The sequence below is a fragment of the Lutjanus erythropterus genome, chromosome 17, assembly GCF_056507025.1.
Source record: "Lutjanus erythropterus isolate fLutEry1 chromosome 17, fLutEry1.hap2, whole genome shotgun sequence".
NCBI lineage: Eukaryota > Metazoa > Chordata > Actinopteri > Lutjaniformes > Lutjanidae > Lutjanus > Lutjanus erythropterus.
The window spans coordinates 575,666-600,283 of record NC_139333.1 but is presented as its reverse complement, the minus strand read 5'-3'; the positions used below and the strand labels follow the sequence as shown (position 1 = coordinate 600,283).

Below are 24,618 nucleotides of genomic sequence, written 5' to 3'. Positions count from 1 at the left end.
TATTTCCTTTAAAAGCGTACGAAATTAAAGACAGTACAACCAACAAATAATTTTCAGTTCTTTCTTTGGGTGAAAATAAAGTCTCGCGACAGGGTGGGAACGAGATCTCCCTGCGCGAGCCATCTGATTGGTTCTCATGTCCCAGTTTAAAAAGTAAACCGCGGAGAGAACGACGCAGGAACCGACTGCTTCTCGATGTTTTCCTTTTAAATAGTCAACCTACCGAAAAAAAAAAACACAACCAGAGTGAGTTTAACGTTTGATAAAATATCAGTTTATGTCGTACAGCTGTGATTCATCATCGTGTTTTCATCTTAACAGCTGTTAAAACTAAACGAATCCTCGCGAACGTGTGTGTGTATGTGAGGCTTAGCTCGCTGTGGCTAATGCTAACAACAACAACAACAGTAACAGTAGATTAAAATGTTGTTCTGCGATCAGCTGTTCTGACTTAACATTAATGTCAGTGACGTGTTTGTCTGATCGTAAGTTCTGATTTTATCGATTTTTACTGAGTAACTCTGTTCTCCTTCATTGTGAGAAGTCACACAGAACCCGGTCAGATTTCTTCACATTAAGCGTCTCCTGCTCCTTTGCTCGCTCACATACGAGACAGATCAGACATGAAGACAATTTTTTTAAATCACTAAGCCCCACTGGTAAATTCGGCATGGATATATGTCAGATTTTACAATCAACACTGTTCCCAGTAGACCACACACCATAATAATATAATTTCAGTTGTGAAATATCAATGTGCGATGTTTTTTTTTATTATTATTATTGTTTGTTGCCTTTCATGGATACTTCTCTGTGTTTTGCAATCCACTTTACGGATTTAAATTTTACTAACTGGACAGATGAGGGCGCTGCTAACCTGCTAAAGTGGCTGAGGTGAAAATAGAGCCGCAGTGATCGGTTTATTAATCGATCAGTGGATCAAACGAAAACTAATTGACCACCAGGGCTGGACAATATGTGATATTCTATTTATACGGTGATATATTTGAGACATTAGCATCAACTTTGAAGTATCAAGCCAAAACATTGTGATATTTGATTTTGTCCAGTGCTGCTGCCAATTGATTCTTAATCCACTATTAAATTAATCTCCAACTATTTTGATAATTGATTAACAATTTTGAGTCGTTTTTTTAAGTTAAAAAAGTTTAAATTCTTTGATTTCAGCTTCTTAAATATGAATATTTTCTGGTTTCTTTACTCCTCTCTAAACTGAATGTCTGAATTGTGGACAAAACAAGACATTTGGGGACAACATTTCAGACTTTGATCAACACATTAAAAGATCTTCTGACATTTCATGGACTGAAGAACTAATTAGTCTGGCAATAAGTTTTCCACTAATTGATTAGTTGTTGAAAAATTGGTCTAAATGTGAAAACACAACCTATTTTTCAACTCGTGATCAATCTGGCAATAATATTTCTACTAATTAATTAGTTGTTTTGTCGTTTTGATCCTTATATAATGAACCAGGGTGTCACAATTTAAATATTAAACCAAAAGCTGCAGAGATTCCAGGCTCTGCAGTTCAGTTTGATTTTAATGGTTTATTTTTCAGTGAAAATGAAAATCATGACGTTAAGATGTTCACTCCCACCAAACTGTGATTCATATCATAGAATCACCAGATTAGTTAATAATGATACTGTGTGTGTTTGTGTGTTAGAAGATGATGGAGTCTTGTTTAGCCGGGAAGCCGGAGAGAATCGGACCGGTGGAGGTGGACGACATCAGGAGAGATCTGCTCGATGAATTTACTGCTCTGCCACCACAGGTCTGTCTGTCAGCTTTACCCTTTTCCTGTAAAATTGACAAATAGTGTCACACTTAGCAAAACTCTCGCTAACCTGTTAGCTGTCTGTCTGTCTGTGTGTCTGCTGGACTGTCTTTCTGTCTGTGTGTCTCATCAGGACAGTCAGTGTCAGTCAGAGAACCTGCAGGTCTTCTTGAGGGTTCGACCGTTTACTGCAGCTGAGAGCAACATTGAAGAGTCACAGGTAAACACACACACATAAAACGTAAAGAAACACAAGAGATGTGGTTTTATTATTATAAATATATGTGTGTATATCCAAACTAGTACAAAAATGGCTTAAAATAAAATACAAAAATGTAGATTTTCAGTTAAATACCAGTACAGATATTTGTACTTTATATGTCTTTTCTCTGTGAACACACACTCCAGAGTTCACAATAAATAGACAAAACTGTATGAGTTTAAATGAGGGGCTGTTGGTACAAACAATTTTAAGCATTGACCACAAACAATAATTAGATTTTATTCAAATGTTTTTTGTTGTTGTTGTTGTTTCCACATTCTTGAGAACTGGGACAAATAATGTTCTACCAAAAACATAAAGTACTTTAACAATGATTAATACCAACACTCTGATTACATGTGTGAAATAATTCAATAATCACCCTTCCGTCTCCTCGTTGTCTTTTTGTCTTCAGGAGTGTGTGACCATCGAGGGGCCCGACACTGTTGTCCTGAAAGCTCCCAGGAGCTGTCAATCAAACCGACAGAGTGACAAGTCCCTCCCACAAACAGCACAGAGGTTCAGCTTCACACAGGTAGGTCTGACCTCACCTGTCTGTCTGTGTCTGTCTGTCTGTCTGTGGGCCATTCTCATGTTGTATTCTGGTTGTCATTATGTTGTCAAGGTGTTTGGACCAGAGGCCAATCAGAGGACTGTGTTTGAGGGTTCAGTTCGAGGTTTGGTCCGAGATGTTCTGGATGGAGGAAACTGTCTGGTGTTCACGTACGGAGTCACCAACGCTGGAAAGACCTTCACATTCCTGGGTCAGAAACACACACGTCTGTCCATCTGTGTGTCAATGTAATAGGGTCACAGCTAGCAAAACACTGGCTAACCTGTTAGCTACAGTTAGCAAAACGTTGGCTAACATCCTCAGAAGGGTCTTTTTCTGAACTTACCCATTGTGCTTTGTTGGCTAAACGTGCACTGTAGATAATCATTTAGCTGTTTAAATGCTAATGTGTCTAGAGTTGTCCTTGTTCAGGACATTAAGTCTACAGGAGTTTCAGGTTCTGTTAGTAAACTGTCTGTCTGTGTGTCTCAGGTCCGGACCACGACTCTGGTCTGTTGCCGCGCTCTCTGTCAGTCATCTTTAACAGCATAGACGGTCGTCTGTACAGTCGCAACGATCTGAAGCCTCAGCGCTGCAGAGACATCAGCAGACTGACTGCAGACCAGCAGGCAGCAGAGAGCAGCAGCAAGAAGAACCTGCTGAGGCTGATTAAAGAGGTCAGACACAAAACACACGGCAGGGCTTCATTAATCCTGTCACAGTCACATCAGAAGACTTGAACAAATAGGTCCAAACATGTGAAGCACACAGACGGACATGTTTGGACCTATTTGTTCAAGTCTCGCCTGCAACAATTACTTTCATTATTCATCATCAGAGTCCAAGATGACGTCCTCAAATGTCTCGTTTTGTCCACCACTCAAAGATATTCAGTTTACTGTCAGAGACGAGGAAAGAAACCAGAAAATATTCACATTTAAGAAGCTGGAATCAGAGAATTTGTGGTTTGTTTTTCTAAAAATAAAAAAGACTCCAGTTCTAAAAATATTTGGTGATAAATTTAATAATCAGTAACTAATCAATTAATTGTTGCAGCTCCAGTACACAGTGTGAGTTTGACGTCAGTGTGAGTCTCTTCTTTGTCTCTGCAGAGCGACAAAAGTCTGACGTCTGGAAGATCAACTTGTCTTGACGGTCAGTGATGTTCACTGTGAGGTCACATCCTGTAGGAAGAGACTGCTTGACCCCCGGTACTGACTGTGTGTGTGTCTGTGTGTGTCCGTGTGTGTGTGTGTGTGTCCAGGCTCGTCTCTCAGCACTGACAGCAGTGTAAACAGCGTCTCTGAAGCTGACAGTTTCTGTTTGGACGTCGAATCAAACGTCCGTTTCTCCGTTTGGGTTTCATTCTGCGAGATTTACAATGAAAACATCCACGACTTGCTGGAGCAGGTGACACACACACACACACACACACACACACACACACACACACACACACACACACACACACACACACACACACATTTTCAGCCCTGACCTAAACTAAGCTATTTAATGACAGAAACATTTAACTAATCGTATCACATAGGCGGAAAGTAACCACGTACAAATACTTCCTTACTGTAGTCAAGTAGAGTTCTCAGGTATCTACTTTACTTGAGTATTTGTTTTAATGACAACTTTTCACTTTTCCTCCCTACACTTGAACACAGATATCTGTACTTTCTTCTCCTTTCTTTGTAAAAACAGGCTCATTACTTTAGTTTTAATGAGACGAAAGTGACGTAACAAGACAAAAAGGTCATAAAAGATGTAGCATGACAAAAATCAACGATCAACTGTCCAAACACGGAGACGATCAGTGGTCCAGGTGTGATTGATCTGTTTGATCTGTTCAGGTTCCCGGAGGACAGAACAGGAGGACGGTGCTGCGTCTGTCCCAGGACGTCAAAGGAAACTCCTTCATCAAAGGTAGCACTGTGTGTGTGTGTCTTTATCTTCAGTAATGTCATTTAAAAAGTGTTATAACTGTTACTGGCTTGTGTTAAACACACGCACTGTCATAATGTCTGGACTTGGTCGTGTCTAGAAGGGAACCCCAGACCTGTGAAAGATCATGAGAGTTTTGCAAAACAAGGGTTCCCTTCCAGACAAAACCAAGCGAGAAGAGCACAGCTCTGAAAACAGAAAGTCAGGTCATGGCGGCCAGTGTTTTAAAAAAAACAATGTTTTCTTCAGCGTCACTGTTTCAAAAATGTACGAAGATGTAGTTTTCACACAGTTTTTTTAAAAAATGATTTGATTCTGTTCAGTGAGACCTTTGAAAGGATCATATTAAATATGTTTGTCTTTGAAAGTGACTCAAATATAGGGATGGGGATCGTTAATTTTTATTGATGTCGATACCATTTTCGAGTCTGCTTAACGATTCGGGTCCTTATCGATACCACTATCGATACTTAGGCTATTATTTCGTTCGGGAACTACTTGTGCTGTAACGTTAATTGGTGGAAGGAATTCAAGAAAGCACCCCAACGAATGGTTAGATCGAGAGTGCTACGACCACAAAACAGCCACGAAGAGGTGCCGTTAATGTCCATGCCCTCCTATGTTAACTTTTTTCGCAAGCCGAATACGGATTTGGACTCACGGGCATGGCTGAATGCTTTGAATTTAAAGAAACTACCCCGCAAAGTTTTCGTTTGTTCGCACTACTTCGTTGATTAAAAAAACGGGATAGAGCCAGGTTAAGCTAAATAAGCTAGCGCTAAACTGGCAACTAAGACGAGAGGATGTTTCACTGGACATGACACAGAACATGAGAACTTCCATGAACGAGTCAACTATCTTATTCTAGCTAGAAGGCTGACACGGTGGATAATGTGGACTAGTTGTGCTTGTTGGATTATCACTTGGATTATTACAAGCGGGACTTGCTACTAGGTTTGGGGTGCATCCGGCAGCATGGACAAGTTACCTTGCGTGGAGGACTGGCCAGGTCCTGCAGTTACAGGTGAGCGTGTTTTAAGACGATCAAATGTGCTGCATTTGGGCTTCAACTGGTGGATAACAACAAGATGCTTATGCATCGAGGTTGTGTTTCCACCCTTGCACAAGATGATTTTCGAGCAGATGTTGCATTTTGCGTGTTCTTTGTCTTTCACTTTCGTGAAATGTAACCACGCAGCGGACCGTTTGACTCGCTCTGCCATGTTTGCTTTGAGAATGAGCGTGTGAGTTACGCGACAGCACATGTAATTGTTTGGCAGCCTTGGCGCCTGGTAAATTCTCTCCAGGCATTGTAATCGATAGGAGTATCGATAAGCTCAGATGTTATTGATTTTCGGGTTTTGAGAAATTGGGAACCGGTTCTATATAGAACCGGGTCTCGATCCCCACCCCTACTCAAATATCTAACAAGACACAAACAATGTCAAAGACGTAACAAGACACGTTGAATGTTGCTATGGTAACAGGTCGTAGAGGATGAATTTCAAACGGTGATCAAATTTGAGCTACTTGAGCGTTAAATGGCCAATCAGAGTGTTCACCCAGACTGTGGTGTAATTTAGTTTAATATCCGTACACGTCCTTCCTCACTGATTCACTGAATATTAAACATGAATCTGTGTGATAAGCTGAGCTGCTGTGTGTGTGTGTGTGTGTGTGTGTGTGTGTGTGTGTGTGTGTTTCAGACCTGCGGTGGGTTCAGGTGAGGAGCTCTGAGGAGGCCTACAGAGTGATGAAGATCGGGAAGAAGAATCAGAGCTTCTTCTCCACCAGACTGAACCAGCTGTCCAGCAGGAGGTCAGAAACACGTTTTAAACACATCAGTCGTCCTCATGTAACATCTGTCACACACAGTTCAGCAGACAGATGTGTGTTTTTGACGTCGTGTCAGAGTCTGTGGACGTGGCAGCAGAGCGGTCATCACGGTTTTTGTTGTGTCTCTGCAGCCACAGCATCTTTTCCATCAGGATCCTCAGAGTGGACGACGTCGGAGTTCCCAGAGTCCTCAGCATCAGCGAGTAAGACGGACAACCGGGACTTTATTCACTCAGTTGTTGAGGCTTCAGGCCTGCAGGCGCTCATGTAGAGTCTGTGTGTGTGTGTGTGTGTGTGTGTGTGTTCAGGTTGGTTCTGTGTGACCTGGCCGGCTCTGAGCGCTGTTCTCGCACTCACAACACCGGAGAGAGGCTGAAGGAAGCAGGGAACATCAACAACTCGCTGCTGACGCTCGGGAAGTGCATCAACGCCATGAGGATGAACCAACACGCCAAGTATGACAACAGCATCCGTCAGTGTATGTCAGTGAGTGATTCTTCAAAAAAGACTCCAGGATGACAGGCGATCCGTCTCTCTGCAGGTTCCAGCGCCACATTCCCTTCAGGGAGTCCAAACTGACCCACTTCCTGCAGTTCTTCTTCTGTGGTGCCGGCCGGGTGTCCATGGTCGTCAACATCAACCAGAACCCATCTTGCTTTGATGAGACACTCAACGTCCTCAAGTTCTCCGCCCTCGCCCAGAAGGTCAGCTCACACGCAGACGAACACGTGGACAGACCTGTGCAGAGACCCGTCCAACACCTGCTTCTCACTGAGATTAAAGTTACTGCTGTTAAAGCTGTGGGTGGTGGTCATCAACACGGCCAGAGAGACTGACGAGTGCGGCCGCCTCGTCTGTGGGTCTCTGCTGCCGACATGTTGAGAAACAGGAGCAAAGATAAATCTACTTTTTAATCACAAAAATGAAAAAAACAGACTCTGCAAGATTCAGATTATTCTTGTTAGTGTCTTTTTTTTTTAAGACGAAGAGACGTTTGGTTTAAACAGAAACAGCTGATTTATTGATCTCAACAAACTCACCAGAATCCTTCATCATCATCGTCAGCTTCATTTACACTTTACAGAAACTACAACATCTTTAAGACTGACTCTCTGTGTGTCCAGGTGGTGGTGCTGAACTCGAGGCCGGTGGTCCTGGACGACGCCCCCCACAGGTCGGCCATGGAGGTGTCGATGATCATTGATGAGGCCGACCGGCGCCGAAATGTGTCAGGGCGGGGCAGGAAGAGCTCGATGGTCGCCTGGGAGACGACCCTGGAGGACGTGCTGGAGGACGAGGATGGTGAGGAGTGGGAGGAGGAAGAGGATGACGAGGAAGAGAGTGTGATGGAGGGAACGGTGCTGGAGGCAGGCGGAGAGGAAGATGAGGAGGAAGAGGACAGAACCATGGAGGAAGAAGAGAAGGTGATGGTCTTGTAACGAAGGGCACTTCGTTACGGTGGACAGATGACTTTGGTCTCGGGAATATGGCACAATGTGGGTCAGAATTAATTGCACTTTCTAGCAAACAGTGAAACTATGCATAATTATAATGGCACTTGGCACTTTGTCAGCGATATTTGCACTATATTAGCAGAATTGGCACAGAATAATGTAATTTGCACATTGCATAGTTGCACGTTTGGTAGCATATTTATTGCTCTATTTATTGGTATTATTGTCATTTTGAACCATGAGTGATTGTTGTGTTTTCTGGCAGATGCGGCGATCGATACGCGGCGCTACCTGAAAGAGCGGAGTGATATTAGGCTCCGACAGTATCGTGCATCGGTTTGTTTTGGTTGACGAATAACAATTATATTTCTGTGCTGAGTTCTGTGCAGCAATACAGATGTGCTAATATTAGGACCAAGTGCGTGCACTAGTGCATAAGTTTAAACATTGTTTGCATTGTGTCTTACTTACCTGTCTTCCTTATGTCCGCTCCAGGGTGCACGGCCAAAAGGGTTCCCCCGGCTACAAGGGGCACATTAAACGTTCCGGGAGGGAACCAAGGAGGGAGATAAGGGGAGGGGGGTTTGAAAATGGATTGTATTTGTAAATATTTATTAATATTAATTAGGCTTGGGTGTTTGTTAATCGATTAAACAGCATTTAATGGGATTTTGTATATATTTTGAATTTGCCACTGTTTGCATATGGTTCAGGTACATTTGCACAGCAAAAGGATTTTTGATAGCCCCTGCTGATGGTATCTTCCAATCAGGTCTACCAGGGATGCAGTATTTAAGGCGCCAGTTCCCATCTAGCTGTGTTGCTGGTTAGACCTCACTTGGGTTGCTGTGATTCCATCAGTGATGCTGTAAATTGTCAATAAACACCAGATGCTTGGGATCCTCAACCTCCTTTGTCATCATTACTGCAACGCCAGCCGCTAATGGTCGTCTTAACAAGTGGTGTCAGAAAGTAGGGGCTCACGCGGCAGTAACATGATGACTCGACATGGGAAGAAAAATGAACAAGAGGAGCCAGATGAGGGTGCTTGCTCATCAGCCGGCTCAGGCGCCGTGGCGGAGGCCAAAGCTGAAGATAAGCTGGAGGAGCTAGCAGGTCTGGTGAAATCTCTCATTCGGTCCCAGGCAGTGAGAGATCAGCAAATGGAGAAAGAATCCTCGCGTCAAGAACAGCGATGGAGACGCGTGCAGCATCAATTTTCACAAATACAGCAGCAAGTAAACATGATGAGAGAAGAACAGGGACAGGAGCCAGATGCACAGGAGGAGGGCCAGCTCCCAAGAAGGGACAATCATGAGGATGATACTGATGATGGTGGTGATGATGATGATGATGGTGACGATGATGATCCAGGTGAGATGACCAGCCAGATGAGTCGTGGGTTCAGACCACACAGGGAACCCCTTGCCCATAGGGAACCCAAATTACTGCCATTATCTGCAGAAGATGACATTGAGCACTTTTTGACCACATTTGAAAGAATGGCCCATGTCTGCCGCTGGCCCAAAGATGGATGGGCTGTGCGTCTGGTTCCCCTGCTCACGGGTAAAGCTCGTAATGCATATGTTCTGATGGACATAAAAGACTCTGAAGACTATGATAAGGTTAAAGCAGCAATTTTGGCAAAGTATGAAATTACACCAGATACCTACCGAAGGCGGTTCCGGTCCTTGAAGATTGAGCCAGGGGAGACTCCACGTGAGCTGTATGTTCGTCTGAAGGACCTGTTTTCTAAATGGGTCAAGCCAGATAAGTCGACGGTAAAAGAGATATCAGAGACTATTATCCTCGAACAGTTCCTGAGAATGGTCCACCCAGAGCTGGAGGTTTGGATTAGAGAACATGACCCCGAGACAGCAGAGGAGGCAGCTCGCCTGGCGGAGGTCTTCACGTCAGCCAGAAAAGGGAGCCGCAGCGTCACCTTCAGCTGGGAGAACCACCAAGTCTATTCAAGTAAGTCCACTGGGGGTGAACAGGGGTCTGGTCGGCCACAGAGTAGGAGTTTCTCTAGCAGTTTTTCTAAGCAGGTTACTTCCCAGGCCCCAAGCCATGCTAAGAAACCCCTACCTAGATCCTCCAAGGAGGTTAGATGCTACCATTGTAATGCTTTAGGTCATACTAAGCCGTTTTGTCCAGCCCTTAACCATACTAAACCATCACTCCTGTGTTCAGCCCCGAGGCCAGCTAAGGTAGAAGCAGTGAGAGAAGCAGGCCGTACAGCGCCAGTTCTGATAAATGGGCAGCGTGAGGTGGCTTTGCTTGATTCTGCATGCTTTCAGACAGTGGTTTTGGACAGTTTGGTGCCCAGGGAAAAGTGGAGTGAGGACAGGTCAAGGATAAGCTGTATTCATGGGGATGAGCATGTTTATCCCACAGCGGAGGTCTATTTGACAGTGGGGGGCCAAACTTTTCTGCTGTCGGTAGCATTAGCGTCAGCTTTGCCATATCCAGTCATTTTGGGTAATGATGTCCCGACACTCTTTGACCTGATGCACCAGACGGTTTCTAAGGCTGACGTAGATGGCAGGGAGTTGCCAGGTGAAATTGAGTTGAATTCAGTCACACTGCCAGTAAAACCCTGTAACGTCACCACAAGAGCGCAGAGTGCGGAGGGAGGCCTCAGGGAGTTGCCTTTTTTTGGGGTAGAATGGGAGGCAGGGACAGTAAAACCGCACAAGTCAAGAGCGCAGAGAAGGAGGGAAAAGTGGTTGGGTTCTCACAGGGAAGGGACAGAACACATATCTAAACCACATGAGCAGCTGGATTTTGATTTTCCCCCTAATTTAGGGTCATTGCAGAAACAGGATTCAACACTGAAGCAGTGGTTTGAAAAGGTGATAGAAGTGGAGGGGGTTAAGCAAAGTAATTCAAGCTGTCTAGATGATGCCACTTATGTTGTGAGGGACGGCCTTCTGTATCAGCGAAAGGGACAGTCTGAGGCCTTAGCACTGCCACAACAGTTTAGGGACAAAGTTATGGAGTTGGGTCATTCGATTCCATGGGCGGGCCACATGGCCTTCCAAAAGACGCTAAACAGGATCGGGAGCCGTTTTGTTTGGCCAGGGATGTACACGCAGGTCTTTCAGTTCTGTAGTTCTTGTGAAACATGTCAACTTACCTCAACAAAGGGAGTAGCACGTGCACAACTACAGCCTTTGCCCATTATAGACACACCCTTTGAGAGAATAGGCATGGACATAGTGGGACCATTAGAGAAAAGTTCTTCAGGACACCGTTATATATTAGTTGTATGTGATTACGCAACCCGCTATCCTGAAGCCTTCCCCCTCAGGTCGATTAAAGCCAGACAGGTAGCGGATTGCCTCTTACAGTTTTTTTCCAGGGTAGGCATACCTAAGGAGGTCCTAACAGACTGTGGGACAAACTTTTTGTCTAAACTGTTGCAGCAGGTTTATCAAGTGTTAGGAGTTAAGGGTATTAAGACCACCCCTTACCACCCCCAGACGGACGGGCTAGTGGAGCGCTACAACCAGACACTAAAAAATATGTTGCGCAAGTTTGTCTCCCAGACAGGTGCTGATTGGGACAGGTGGTTGTCGTACCTGCTGTTTGCCTACCGTGAAGTCCCACAAGTGTCAACAGGGTTTTCCCCGTTTGAACTGTTGTATGGCCGCCAAGTGAGAGGGCCACTGGACCTTCTAAGGGACTACTGGGAGAGTCCGAAGCCAGGAGGGGAAAATGTGGTGGCATACGTAGTCAAAATGAGGGAGAAACTGGAGGAGATGACAGCACTGGCGCATGAAAACATGAGGTCTGCTCAAGGAAGCCAGAAAGCTTGGTATGATCGACGGGCCAGAGAGAGGGTCTTCAGTCCAGGCCAAAAGGTGCTGCTACTTCTGCCGACCAGTGAGAGCAAGTTGCTGACCAAATGGCATGGACCCTATGAAGTCAGCAAACGAGTAGGTAAAGTCACATATGAACTGTATATGCCAGATAGGCTTAAAAAGTACCAGACTTTCCATGTTAACCTCCTCAAAGAGTTCCAGATTCGTCCAGAGCCGGTGTGCCAGCAGCTGTTGGTCCGGGCTGTGCAGGATGAGGACACTAATGAGAAGTTCTTTCCAACAATCACCACCATGGCAGAGCCCCTGAGAGTGGACCTGACACATTTGTCTCTGACCCAGCAGGCGGAGGTTGAACCCCTGCTTGATCCGGACCTTTTCAGGGAGACACCGGGATTCACCTCGTTGGTCCAGCATAAGATTCGCCTCACAAAGGATGCTCCAGTCCGACAGAAGAGCTACAGGATCCCAGAGCGGCTGATCCCTGTGCTGCAGAAAGAAATCAAACTGATGTTGGAGCTGGGAATAATCGAGGTGTCCTGTAGCGAGTGGTGCAGTCCTATTGTGCTCGTTCCGAAGAAGGATGGATCACTCAGATTTTGCATAGATTTCAGGTATCTGAATGCAGTGTCCCATTTTGATCCATACCCAATGCCTCGTATTGATGACTTGGTGGAGAGGGTGGGCAGAGCCCGCTACATCACTACGTTGGACCTGAGCAAAGGCTACTGGCAGGTAGCCTTGGCACCTGAGGCCAAGGAACTGACAGCTTTTAGGACTCCATTTGGTATGTATCAGTTCAGGGTCATGCCATTTGGCCTCCAGGGGGCACCAGCCACATTCCAGAGGTTGATGGATTCTGTGCTGAGGGATGTTTCTGACTTCTCTGCTGCCTATTTGGATGATGTGGTGATTTTCAGCCAATCCTGGGAGGAGCATATGGTCCATCTGCAACAGGTCCTACAGCGAATTAGGGCAGCTGGCCTTACCATCAACCCTTGCAAGTGCGCTGTTGCCCAGAGGGAAGTGGAATACCTGGGTTACATCATTGGTTTTGGAGAAATTAAGCCACAGCTGGGGAAGATAGAGGCAATCCGTTCTTTCCCTGTTCCTACCACTAAGAGGAAGCTGAAAGGCTTCCTGGGTCTGGTGGGCTGGTACCGGAAGTTTGTTCCTCACTTCGCAGACAGAGCTGTGGTACTGAATGACCTGACCAAAGCCTCAGCTCCCAACAAGGTGCAGTGGACTGATGAATGTGACAGAGCCTTTAGGGACCTCAAGGATGCCGTCTGCACTCATTCAGTTCTCCACAGTCCAGATTTTGAGAAGCCGTTCACCCTCCAAACGGATGCTTCTGGAGTGGGCCTGGGAGCAGTGCTGCTGCAGGACGTGGATGGAGAGAGGAGACCTGTCGTGTTCTTGAGTCGGAAGTTGCTGGACAGGGAGATGAGATACTCGACGGTGGAGAAGGAGTGCTTAGCGATGAAGTGGGCCATCGATACCCTCCGATACTACCTACTGGGACGACACTTCTTCCTGGAAACAGATCACCGGGCTCTACAGTGGCTGCATCGCATGAGAGATGCTAACATGCGCGTCGCTGGATGGTACCTTGCCCTGCAGCCATATGACTTTACAGTTCAGTACAGGTCAGGGAAGTCCAATGTGGTGGCGGACTGTTTGTCCAGGATACCTGAGGAGTGAGGTACTGTTCTCCTTTGGGAGAGGGGGGGGGAAATGTAACGAAGGGCACTTCGTTACGGTGGACAGATGACTTTGGTCTCGGGAATATGGCACAATGTGGGTCAGAATTAATTGCACTTTCTAGCAAACAGTGAAACTATGCATAATTATAATGGCACTTGGCACTTTGTCAGCGATATTTGCACTATATTAGCAGAATTGGCACAGAATAATGTAATTTGCACATTGCATAGTTGCACGTTTGGTAGCATATTTATTGCTCTATTTATTGGTATTATTGTCATTTTGAACCATGAGTGATTGTTGTGTTTTCTGGCAGATGCGGCGATCGATACGCGGCGCTACCTGAAAGAGCGGAGTGATATTAGGCTCCGACAGTATCGTGCATCGGTTTGTTTTGGTTGACGAATAACAATTATATTTCTGTGCTGAGTTCTGTGCAGCAATACAGATGTGCTAATATTAGGACCAAGTGCGTGCACTAGTGCATAAGTTTAAACATTGTTTGCATTGTGTCTTACTTACCTGTCTTCCTTATGTCCGCTCCAGGGTGCACGGCCAAAAGGGTTCCCCCGGCTACAAGGGGCACATTAAACGTTCCGGGAGGGAACCAAGGAGGGAGATAAGGGGAGGGGGGTTTGAAAATGGATTGTATTTGTAAATATTTATTAATATTAATTAGGCTTGGGTGTTTGTTAATCGATTAAACAGCATTTAATGGGATTTTGTATATATTTTGAATTTGCCACTGTTTGCATATGGTTCAGGTACATTTGCACAGCAAAAGGATTTTTGATAGCCCCTGCTGATGGTATCTTCCAATCAGGTCTACCAGGGATGCAGTATTTAAGGCGCCAGTTCCCATCTAGCTGTGTTGCTGGTTAGACCTCACTTGGGTTGCTGTGATTCCATCAGTGATGCTGTAAATTGTCAATAAACACCAGATGCTTGGGATCCTCAACCTCCTTTGTCATCATTACTGCAACGCCAGCCGCTAATGGTCGTCTTAACAGTCTAATTTAAATGTAGAAGCAGAAAGAGATTTTCTAAAGTTGTTTTTATCTCTTAAAAAACACGAAAAGTGCAGAGTGATGGAGCTGAAGACGTGTGTGTGTGTGTGTGTGTGTGTGTGTGTGTGTGTGTGTGTGTGTCAGCAGTCGGACAGAGAAGCAGCGCTGCGTTTGGTTCTGGAGGCTCAGATCAGAGAAGAAGTCAGCACAGAGTTCATGGAGCTCTTCAACAAGATGGAGAAAGACTACAGGTGAGCGATGCACAGGTCACCTGGTTTAGATCAGATGTTTCATACTTTATCATTTAAGTTCATAGATTTTGTCAACATTCGCTTCTTGTTGAAGGTCAGTATCAATGTGATCACTTTGCTGCTGTAACGCTGCACATTTCCTGACAAGTCGTATCTTTAAAGACGTGAAGATTCTAGAGACTAAATCTTCAAAATAATTTGAGTGTTGTACGTCAATAATAATGTGTTCTAAATACACAATAAAATGTTCTAAATAAACAAGATGCTCCAAACAAAGAACAAAATATTCTAAATAAAAGACTAAATGTTCTCAATAAATTTTAAAATTTTCTTAATACATAAAATATTCTAAATTAATAACTAAATATTCAAAATAAATAAGAAAATGTTCTAAACAAAAGACTTAACATTCTAAGTAAATTAACAGAACGTTCTAAAGAGCTGAAACAGGTCAGTGGAAACGTGTCTGATGGTTCTTTCGTGTCTCTCAGTGATCGTCTGGAGAAGGAGCGCGAGATCCTGGAGGAACGAGCCGAGAAGAGAGTCGAGATCCTCAAGAACCTCGTCAGCAAAACGGTTGACCTGTCAGCTGTGAACGCCGCCAGCAGCAAGGTGACCGACAACACTGACAGGGTCTGTGTCATCACTGATTATTGATTATTGATTACTGATGGTGCTGATTGATTGTCAGGAGGAGCAGCTGGAGGGAATCATCAGGTCAATGACCGAAGACCTGCAGAGGATCAGAGAGGACGCTCAGAGTGTCCACCACTGTCTGACTGAACACACACACGCTGCAGGTACACACACACACACGCTGCAGGTACACACACACACACACACACACGCACACACACACACACACACACGCTGCAGGTACACACACACACACGCACACACACATACGCACACACACACACACACACGCTGCAGGTACACACACACACACGCACACACACACACACGCTGCAGGTACACACACACGCTGCAGGTACGCACACACACACACACGCTGCAGGTACACACACACGCTGCAGGTACGCACACACACACACACACACACACACACACGCACGCTGCAGGTACACACACACACGCACGCTGCAGGTACACACACACACACACGCTGCAGGTACACACTCACACACACACACACACACACACACACACACACGCACGCTGCAGGTACACACTCACACACACACACGCTGCAGGTACACACAGACACACACGCACACACACACACACACTACACACACACAGGCACACACACACGCACACACACACACACATGCTGCAGGTACACACGCACACACACACACGCTGCAGGTACACACACACACACACACACACACACTGCAGGTACACACACACGCACACGCTGCAGGTACACACACACGCACATGCTGCAGGTACACACACACACGCTGCAGGTACACACACACACACATGCTGCAGGTACACACACACACGCTGCAGGTACACACACGCACACGCTGCAGGTACACACACGCACACGCTGCAGGTACACACACACACAAGCTGCAGGTACACACACACACACGCTGCAGGTACACACACACGCACATGCTGCAGGTACACACACACACGCTGCAGGCACACACACGCACACGCTGCAGGTACACACACACACGAGCTGCAGGTACACACACACACACGCTGCAAGTACACACACACACGCTGCAGGTACACACGCACACATGCTGCAGGTACACACACACATGCTGCAGGTACACACACACATGCTGCAGGTACAGATACACACTGCAGGTACACACACACACATACATGCTTCTGACGCCGACCTTTGACCCCTCCGTCTGTGTTGATTTGGACCTGCAGAGCTGGAGGCACTGCGATTGGAGAGGCAGCAGTCACATGACCAACTGCAGGAAGCAAAGGAGGTACTGTAGCTTCTTCTTCTGTGGTGTCTGTTGCTAGGAAGGAAGCCAAAGAAAAAACAAAATTAAGCTAAAATTGAGGAAAAATTAAAGCACAAAGAAACAAGTGAAATAAGATTAGAACAAGAAAAACAAATAGAAATAAAGGAAAAGAATAAAGAGACAACATTACTTAATGTCTTCTTGTCAATATAAATAAACTGATGACATCACATTATGTCAATATAGATAAATAAAAAAATTAAAAAGACATGGACTGTTGTCTAAATAAAGTTTGATTTGATCTGTTTTTGTTCTCCAGAATCTGCAGCAGCAGCAGCAGAAGTTCTCCGAGCTGAAGGACATCTGTCAGCAGAAAGATGACCTCATCAAACAGCTGCAGGAAGCTGTGGAGAACGCCACCAGAGACGTAAACACACATTTATTCTACACGTTGTAGTTCACCAATCATCCATCAGGGTTTAGAGTCGTTATTCGATCGTTCGATCAAACTTTGCAAACTTCTCAGGAGTTTGTAAAGTTTCTCGACGTGTTCCAGCACTGGACGGCATCATGGGAAATGTGGGCGGCGCCACAGAGTACGCGTCACAGCTGAGCAGATGGTTGTTCAGAGCTGAGTTGTGAAATAGCTGTGAGGAAGCTAACAGCTGTAGTTTGTCACGACATGGAACAGCCTTTCTAGCCGACTCGGTCATATTTTCAGAAATATTAATAATAATGTACTGTCCCCATCAAATAAAGTAATAAACTAAACTTAACTAGCCGTAACAACATCAAGAAGTTATATATATATATATATATATATATATATATATGTGTATATATATATATATATATATATATATATATATATATATATATATACATATATATATACATATATGTAGAAATGTTCTACATGAATAACGAGATATTATAAATAAATCATAACATGTTCCAAATAAACGACAAAATGTTCTAAGTAAATAAAATATTGTGAATATGTAACAAGATGTTCTAAATAAATATTACAATGTAAAATAGATCAAATATTCTGACAAAATTACTTGGTTGTGCAGAATTCAATTCGATTGGTTAAAACTTCCTGTCAGTACAGTCGTGTGTTCTGTCAGTTATAGTTCTTAGAAAGAAAGAACATCCGAGTCGGCAGGTCAGACCCCAAGAGTTCCAGCTATGAGCGTGTCGATGCTTTGTGTCTCTCAGAGGAGGACGGGAGGAGAGCAGGAGGAGGAGGGCAGGAAACGCCAGCGTGAAGCTCTGGAGGACGAGGAGGAGAAAGAACCTGCGAGGAAGAGAGGTGAGAAGAGGAGGAGGAGGGATGAAGCTTTCCCCTCCTCTAGAGCCTGTTCTTATTTTTATCCTCCTCTTCCTCCTCAGTGGTTCTGGAGGAGGAGATCTGGAGGCTCCAGGAGGAAAACGACAAGAAGGAGGAGGCCATCGTGGAGCTGAGGGAGAAGGAGCAGAGGAGGAGGAGGGAGCTGGAGGAGGAGCTGAGGAGGCGGGGGGAGGAGGTGGAGGAGCTGAAGACGGAGCGGGTCCTGCTGGAGCAGAAGGTGCAGACGCTGACGGGTACGGACTGAACTCTTACTACACGGCCAAAAGTATGTGGACACCCAGTGGGCCACATCACAGCATAGGATGTCCACATACTTTTGGTCACATGGAGAAGAACCTGACCTCTGTCATAACTTCATCTGTCCCTCCCTGTCTTCCTGTCTGTCTCCTCCCTCCTGCAGATCTGGAGTGTCCAACCTGTGTCTCTGCATTTTCGTCTCTGGAGTCGGAGCGGACGGAGACGTCCAGACTGATGAAGGAGAACAGAGCTCTGCACAAAGAGGTGGACAAAACAAGACATTTGAGGACGTCATTTTGGACTTTGATCAACATTCTCTGATATTTTATGGACCTAAAAACTAATCAATCAGTAGAAAAATTGCCAGATTGATCACGAATTGAAAAATAGGTTCAAACATGTGAAAACAGATGGAGCGCACAGATGTACGCTCAAGATTATGACAGGATTAATTTTTCCAACTTTCTGACATTTTATTGACCAAATAACTAATCAATTAATGGAGAAAATGATTAACAGATTAATCAATAATGAAAATAATAGCTTAATAGGTCAAAGGTTGTAAAATAGGTGGAGCACCCGTACGCTAACGATGTTCCTGTTAATGAATCTCCAGGTGAGCGGTCTCCAGACGCAGCTCAAACAGCAGACCGACAGGTGTGACAACCTATCAGAGCAGCTTAGCACTGCAAAGACCCGCCTCCAGGACCTGCAGAGCCAATCAGAGGAGAAGACCAACACCATCAATGGTCTGAGCCAAGAGGTGGAGCGTCTGAGACAGGAAGTCAAGGTTCCTCCTGTTTCCTTTGTTTCTTTCTTTTAATAATCGACTGGCCTGGATCAGATTTATGTTCCTGATACTAACAGATATCAAAAGGGCAATTATTTGTTCCGTGATATAAAACGGTTCTTGGTAGAACCCCTGGGTTGATCCTAGATAAACCCTTGGAACAGAAAAGGGTTCTCAGTAGAACATCTTGAATGTGTTCTAGATAAAACCTTGGAATAGAGAAAATTTCTCTTTAGAACCTCCAGAATGTGTTCTACATAAAACCCCTGGAATAGAAAAATGTTCTCTGTAGAACCCCCCCGAGTATATCCCCTTGTGTGTGTTCCAGATAAAACCCTTAGAAAAGTAGAAGAGATGGTTCTAGGTGGAACCATTGCATCATAAAAGGGCTCCCTGTAGAACCTGTCACAGTGGGTTCTAGGTGGAACCTTTCACAAGTGGTTCAAGATATAATTCTTTATGTTGGGTTCTAGGAAGAACTGTTTAAAAGTTCTAACAGGAACCAAAAATGGTAAATTTTTCCTTTAAAATATCACGACTGTAACTATTTTAATAACTGAAACTCAGTTACATGACTCAGAGTATCCAAGATTGATTGACTGATTGATTGATTGATTGATTGATTGATTCAGGAGGAGAAGGGGCGGAGCAGCAGCAGCTCTGTCTTCCACGCCACCATGGAGGAGCTGAAGAAGGAGAGCCAGGCAGCGCTGGAGAGATCGGCTCAGAAATCCCAACGGATGAAGGATGTCGAGAGAGAGAAGAGTCAGCTGGAGGAAACTCTGAGCCGCAGGTACACACGATCAGTCCTGATCAATACTGTCATCAATCAGTCTGCTCTTATTGATCCGCTCTGCTCTTCCTCCTGCAGTCAAAACAGGTGTGCCGAGCTGGCAGAGGAGTTGGCCAATCAGAGAGCAGAATCCTCGCGTCAGCTGCAGAGCCTGAGGGCGGAGCTCGAGTCTGAGGGCGGAGCTCTGCGAAGGAGAGTGGAGGAGATGGAGGAGAGGAGGAGAGGACACGAGAGAGAGCGAGAAGGTGACATCATCATCAACCTGAACATTCCTACCTTTATTTATGTCGGATCATCAGCTGATATATTATTTAATCAATTCGTCTAAATATAGAAAGTTTATCAGTGCCTGAGCAGGATTCCCACATCTGGATTTCTTTGCATGTAATGGATTTTAAAGTAATCAGATTACTTTGTAACGCTGTGTGTTTGTGTGTCAGAGCTGCAGCGGGTGGCGTCAGAGAAGGACAAACTGGTGGAGGAGACTTACAGACAGACGGAGGCTCTGAGACGAGGTGTGTCCATCAGCTCAGACCTGTTATTGATCAAGTTATTGATCATCGGCTGAGATGAATCTGAATCTGTGTCTTTGTTCTCCATCAGAACTGGAGCGTCTGAAGGAGGAGCTGCAGAGGAGGGAGGAGGAGGAGGAGAAGGAGAACAGACAGGTGGAGGAGAGGAAGGTGCCTGTGGTGGAGGAGCTGAAGGAGGAGCTGCAGAGACTCCAGGAGAGGAGGGGGAGACGGCAGGAGGAGGAGGAGGGGGGGAGGAGCAGGGAGTTTGAGGCTGTGAGGAGAGAGGTGGAGAGACTGCAAAGACTGAAGGAGGAGAGAGACGGCGAGCTGCAGGTGAGAAGCTCCTCCTCTAAACATCTCTGAGGTTTTAAAGTCGAGTAGATCAGTGATTCCCAAAGTGTGGCTCGCGGCCCTGCTGGTGGGCCGAGAGGTCAGTGAGACGTGTTCGTACAGCGTGACCTCGTAATAACAAAACAGCGGCTGTATGTTTACAACAAAACAAAACAGATGATGTATGTTTACAACAAAACAAAACAGATGATGTATGTTTACAACAAAACAAAACAGCAGCTGTATGTTTACAACAAAACAAAACAGATGATGTATGTTTACAACAAAACAAAACAGTGGCTGTATGTTTACAACAAAACAAAACAGTCATTGTATGTTTACAACAAAACAAAACAGATGATGTATGTTTACAACAAAACAAAACAGCAGCTGTATGTTTACAACAAAACAAAACAGTCATTGTATGTTTACAACAAAACAAAACAGCAGCTGTATGTTTACAACAAAACAAAACAGACGATAATATGTTTACAACAAAACAAAACAGACGATAATATGTTTACAACAAAACAAAACAGACGATAATATGTTTACAACAAAACAAAACAGACGATAATATGTTTACAACAAAACAAAACAGACGATAATATGTTTACAACAAAACAAAACAGCAGCTGTATGTTTACAACAAAACAAAACAGACGATAATATGTTTACAACAAAACAAAACAGCAGCTGTATGTTTACAACAAAACAAAACAGCAGCTGTATGTTTACAACAAAACAATAAAGTTTATCAGTTTGTCTGCAAATTATTTTTCCTTCATTGAAGGACATTTTCAGTCAACGTCATAGTTTATATCCAGAAAGGCCTAAAAATATCCAGATATATAGAAAACAGAGAAAACTGACATGATACCAGAGGATGAACAGAGTTATTGATCGATCAGTTACTGATGATCAGTTGTGTGTGTGTGTGTGTGTGTGTGTGGAACAGGACGCTGGTGTGTCTCCTCTGAGGTCCAACATGGCTGACAGGAAGAAAGCCCAAACTACAGGGAGGAAGAGGAAGAGCTACGAGGTGGAGGTGTGTGTGTGTGTGTGTGTGTGTGTGTGTGTGTGTGTGTGTGTGTGTGTGTGTGTGTGTGTGTGTGTGTGTGTGTGTGTGTGTGTGTGAGGTGTGCTATTAAAGGAACATTTCACAGGTTGTAAACTACAGATTTAAACCCGTGTGTGTGTTCAGGACCTGGTGTTCAGTGAGAACAAGAGAAACCGACTGAGAGGAAACACTCGAAACAACAAACAGGTGAGACGTGAACCAAACATGAAGAGAGACAGATTTAGATACTGAAACAGTCTGTTGTTGACCCGTCTCTCTGTCCGTCTCTGTGTCCGTCTCTGTGTCTGTCTCTCTGTCCGTCTCTGTGTCCGTCTCTCTGTCCGTCTCTCTGTCCGTCTCTCTGTCCGTCTCTGTGTCCGTCTCTCTGTCCGTCTCTGTGTCCGTCTCTCTGTCCGTCTCTCTGTCCAGTCTTGTTCGGTGGTGAAGGAGAAGAGAGACGGGGCTCTACAGAAGATCGGAGACCTGATCCACAGCTCTCCCTCCATCCTGGGCAGCAAAGGTCAGTGTGACTTTAAGTCCATGGAGAGTTTTTGGTCATGTGACGACACCAACGCCAAAAAAAAACATTCCTCAGTTTTTCTTAAGGAGACAAGAACTAACTGTTGACAGTTGGACAAAGTAAAACTTGGGCCTGGTTCTACAAAATCAAAGTCTAAATGTTTAAGAAAAACAAACACATGTAGTTCATTGCTGTTCTGTTAATGACGCCATCTTCTTCTGTGGTGGTATAATTGTTTTCTGACTGGAGAAGTGGCGCCACCTGCTGCTCACCTCCATGAACCGACTGCTGATGATCATAACGTTGGTGGATAGAAACAAGGATTCATTCACGGTTTCTCTTGAAGTTCAGTTAAAATGTGCAACACATTTGGATGGAAACACAAATACCGTCTCTGTTCCGTCCTCAGACGTTCTTCGACGGCGTCAGAGCAACATTTCAAACTCATCCACTCTGTGGGTCGATGTTTGTTAGAGAAATCATCGGCCAGCAGAGGGCGCTGCTGCTCTGAGTCAGACTGAAGATCTCTGTCACTGTGGTTCTAACTTTATGTCTCTGCAGCCAAAACTATCATGGGTCTGGTCGGCGGACACTCGGTGGACACGGTCACCACGGCAACCAAGCCCAGACGAGGACGGAAGAAGCTTTACAAGTCGGACCAGCTGCTCGACTCTCCGTTCATGGTGAGACATCATCGTCAGGATGTTTTTACTGGAGCCTGAACTGTTTTAATACAAAGACACGCTGTTGGAACTTGTCCACACGTCGTCCTCCTGAAATAATCAGGGACGTCTCTGAGGAAGACGTCGTCTGGACGACGGCACGTCCCTCCAAAAGCTGCAGGTCACGTTTAGTTTTATTGTTTTTTTTTCTGTTTCAGCTGTCAGAAGGGACGGAGGAGGAGAAGGAGAGCGATCACCTGATCATCAAGAGACAGCTGCGGTCCAAAACATGCAGGAAGTGACATCATCATCATGTGACAACACTAATGATGTAGGAGAGGCGGGGTTAAAACTTTTCTCTTCAGTGAGACTGAAGAAGAGTTTGATTTTAAATATCTGTACAGTTTGTGATTTTCTCTTTTTTTTACTTTTTTAGTTTTGCAACCATCTTTGTCGTTTTCTGAAAAATAAACACGTGACTCTCAGCCTCCGTCTGCATCAGTTTACTGCTGAGAAACGTCCCTACGGTGGCTCAGAAGAGACAAACTGCTGAAGGAAGACAAAGTAACACTTGTGTCTGGGTTTACAAAATAAAAGCCTTAAAATTAAAAATGATGCTCCGAAGCTTTATTCAGAATATATTATGTGAAAACTGACTAATTAACAAGAAAAAATGAATAAATTAAAACCTCAAATTTGCAGAAAAAAACATGCGAGAAAAACCTCAAATTTATGAGGACAAACATATTTCCACAAAAACCCCTTACATGAAAAAAACATTTAAAGAGAAAAAATCATGAATTGAATAAAACAATTTTATAACAAAAACATTTCTCGTAATTCTGAACTTGTTTTGGTTTACAGCTCTGCAGAAAAATGAAGAGACCACTGCAAAATGATTCTCTGGTTTTACTATTTAAAGGTTTGTGTTTGAGTAAAATGAACATTTATGTTTTATTCTATAAACTGCTGACAACATTTCTCTCAAATTTGAAATTTAAATATTTCCATTTAGTGCATTTATTGGCAGAAAATGACAACTGGTCAAAAAAAAAAAAGACAGTGTTTTTTTCCACTCTATCATTTATTATGATTTTATCATCAGTTTTCAGAAGTCAAGGTTCTGCAGTGGTTTGTAAACTACACTGTTACAGAATTCATATATTATGTATCTGAAATTTGTCGAAGCTTCCTGCTCGTCCATCACAGCTTGTCAAATGTCACATCAGATCTTAGAATAGACTCTGGATGAGCCGTAAAATTATTTTAAAATCAATACTTTGTTTCAAATGTATTTTATTATTATTATTATCATTAGTATTCTACTCTGTGCAATAATAATGATTCAATAGTGAAATACAAGGACAACTATGTTTACATATTCTTACACCTCTTAGTTTTATTTATTTTCTATTGTAGTTTAATGCACATTGCACATATTTTCTAATATTTTATTTTTATTTCTTAAAAGCTTTATCTCTACAGAATATTTCTATCTTAATATCTATATTCTAATGTACAGTGAGCAGGTCAGTGTTGTAAAATAAACCCTTCAGGATGAATTGAGGGTTTATTTCATAAAACTGTCAGAAAACATCTTCAAAATATCTTGTTAGTTGTATTTATGAAGATAAATATGTCAGTTTGCTTTACATTACTTCAGTCATAACATTACAGCGCAAAATAAACAGAAACTGTTCATATTAAGAAGAATCGGTCCAAAGTAAAACGGTTAACACACACACACACACACACTCAACACTTAACCAGTGTTGTGGGGACATTATACTTGAAACTAAAATGAATCC

The 24,618-nt window shown here is 44.1% G+C and overlaps 1 protein-coding gene across 6 annotated transcripts; it reads left to right on the top strand.

The window, feature by feature from the left end:
- The first annotated feature begins 135 nt into the window (after positions 1–135).
- On the top strand, positions 136–23,295 carry kif20bb (kinesin family member 20Bb). 6 transcript variants are annotated; one of them, XM_084740984.1, is made up of 32 exons: positions 136–246; positions 1,691–1,798; positions 1,935–2,021; positions 2,479–2,598; positions 2,689–2,827; positions 3,109–3,293; positions 3,729–3,771; positions 3,881–4,026; positions 4,476–4,548; positions 6,273–6,384; positions 6,534–6,605; positions 6,711–6,857; positions 6,944–7,106; positions 7,527–7,826; positions 14,542–14,645; positions 15,137–15,257; positions 15,337–15,445; positions 16,509–16,570; positions 16,869–16,976; positions 17,771–17,864; positions 17,945–18,136; positions 18,304–18,404; positions 18,757–18,930; positions 19,563–19,723; positions 19,802–19,968; positions 20,164–20,238; positions 20,327–20,571; positions 21,527–21,616; positions 21,773–21,835; positions 22,058–22,148; positions 22,710–22,831; positions 23,029–23,295. In XM_084740984.1, exons 2-32 carry the CDS (start codon positions 1,694–1,696, stop codon positions 23,110–23,112), a joined length of 3,855 nt encoding a protein of 1,284 aa, XP_084597110.1. In that variant the 5' UTR covers positions 136–246; positions 1,691–1,693; the 3' UTR covers positions 23,113–23,295. The 6 variants fall into 6 exon arrangements, with proteins under 6 accessions (XP_084597110.1, XP_084597108.1, XP_084597106.1 ...); XM_084740982.1 differs by having other exon boundaries at positions 14,539–14,645; XM_084740980.1 differs by having other exon boundaries at positions 19,563–19,968.
- Positions 23,296–24,618: the final 1,323 nt, after the last annotated feature.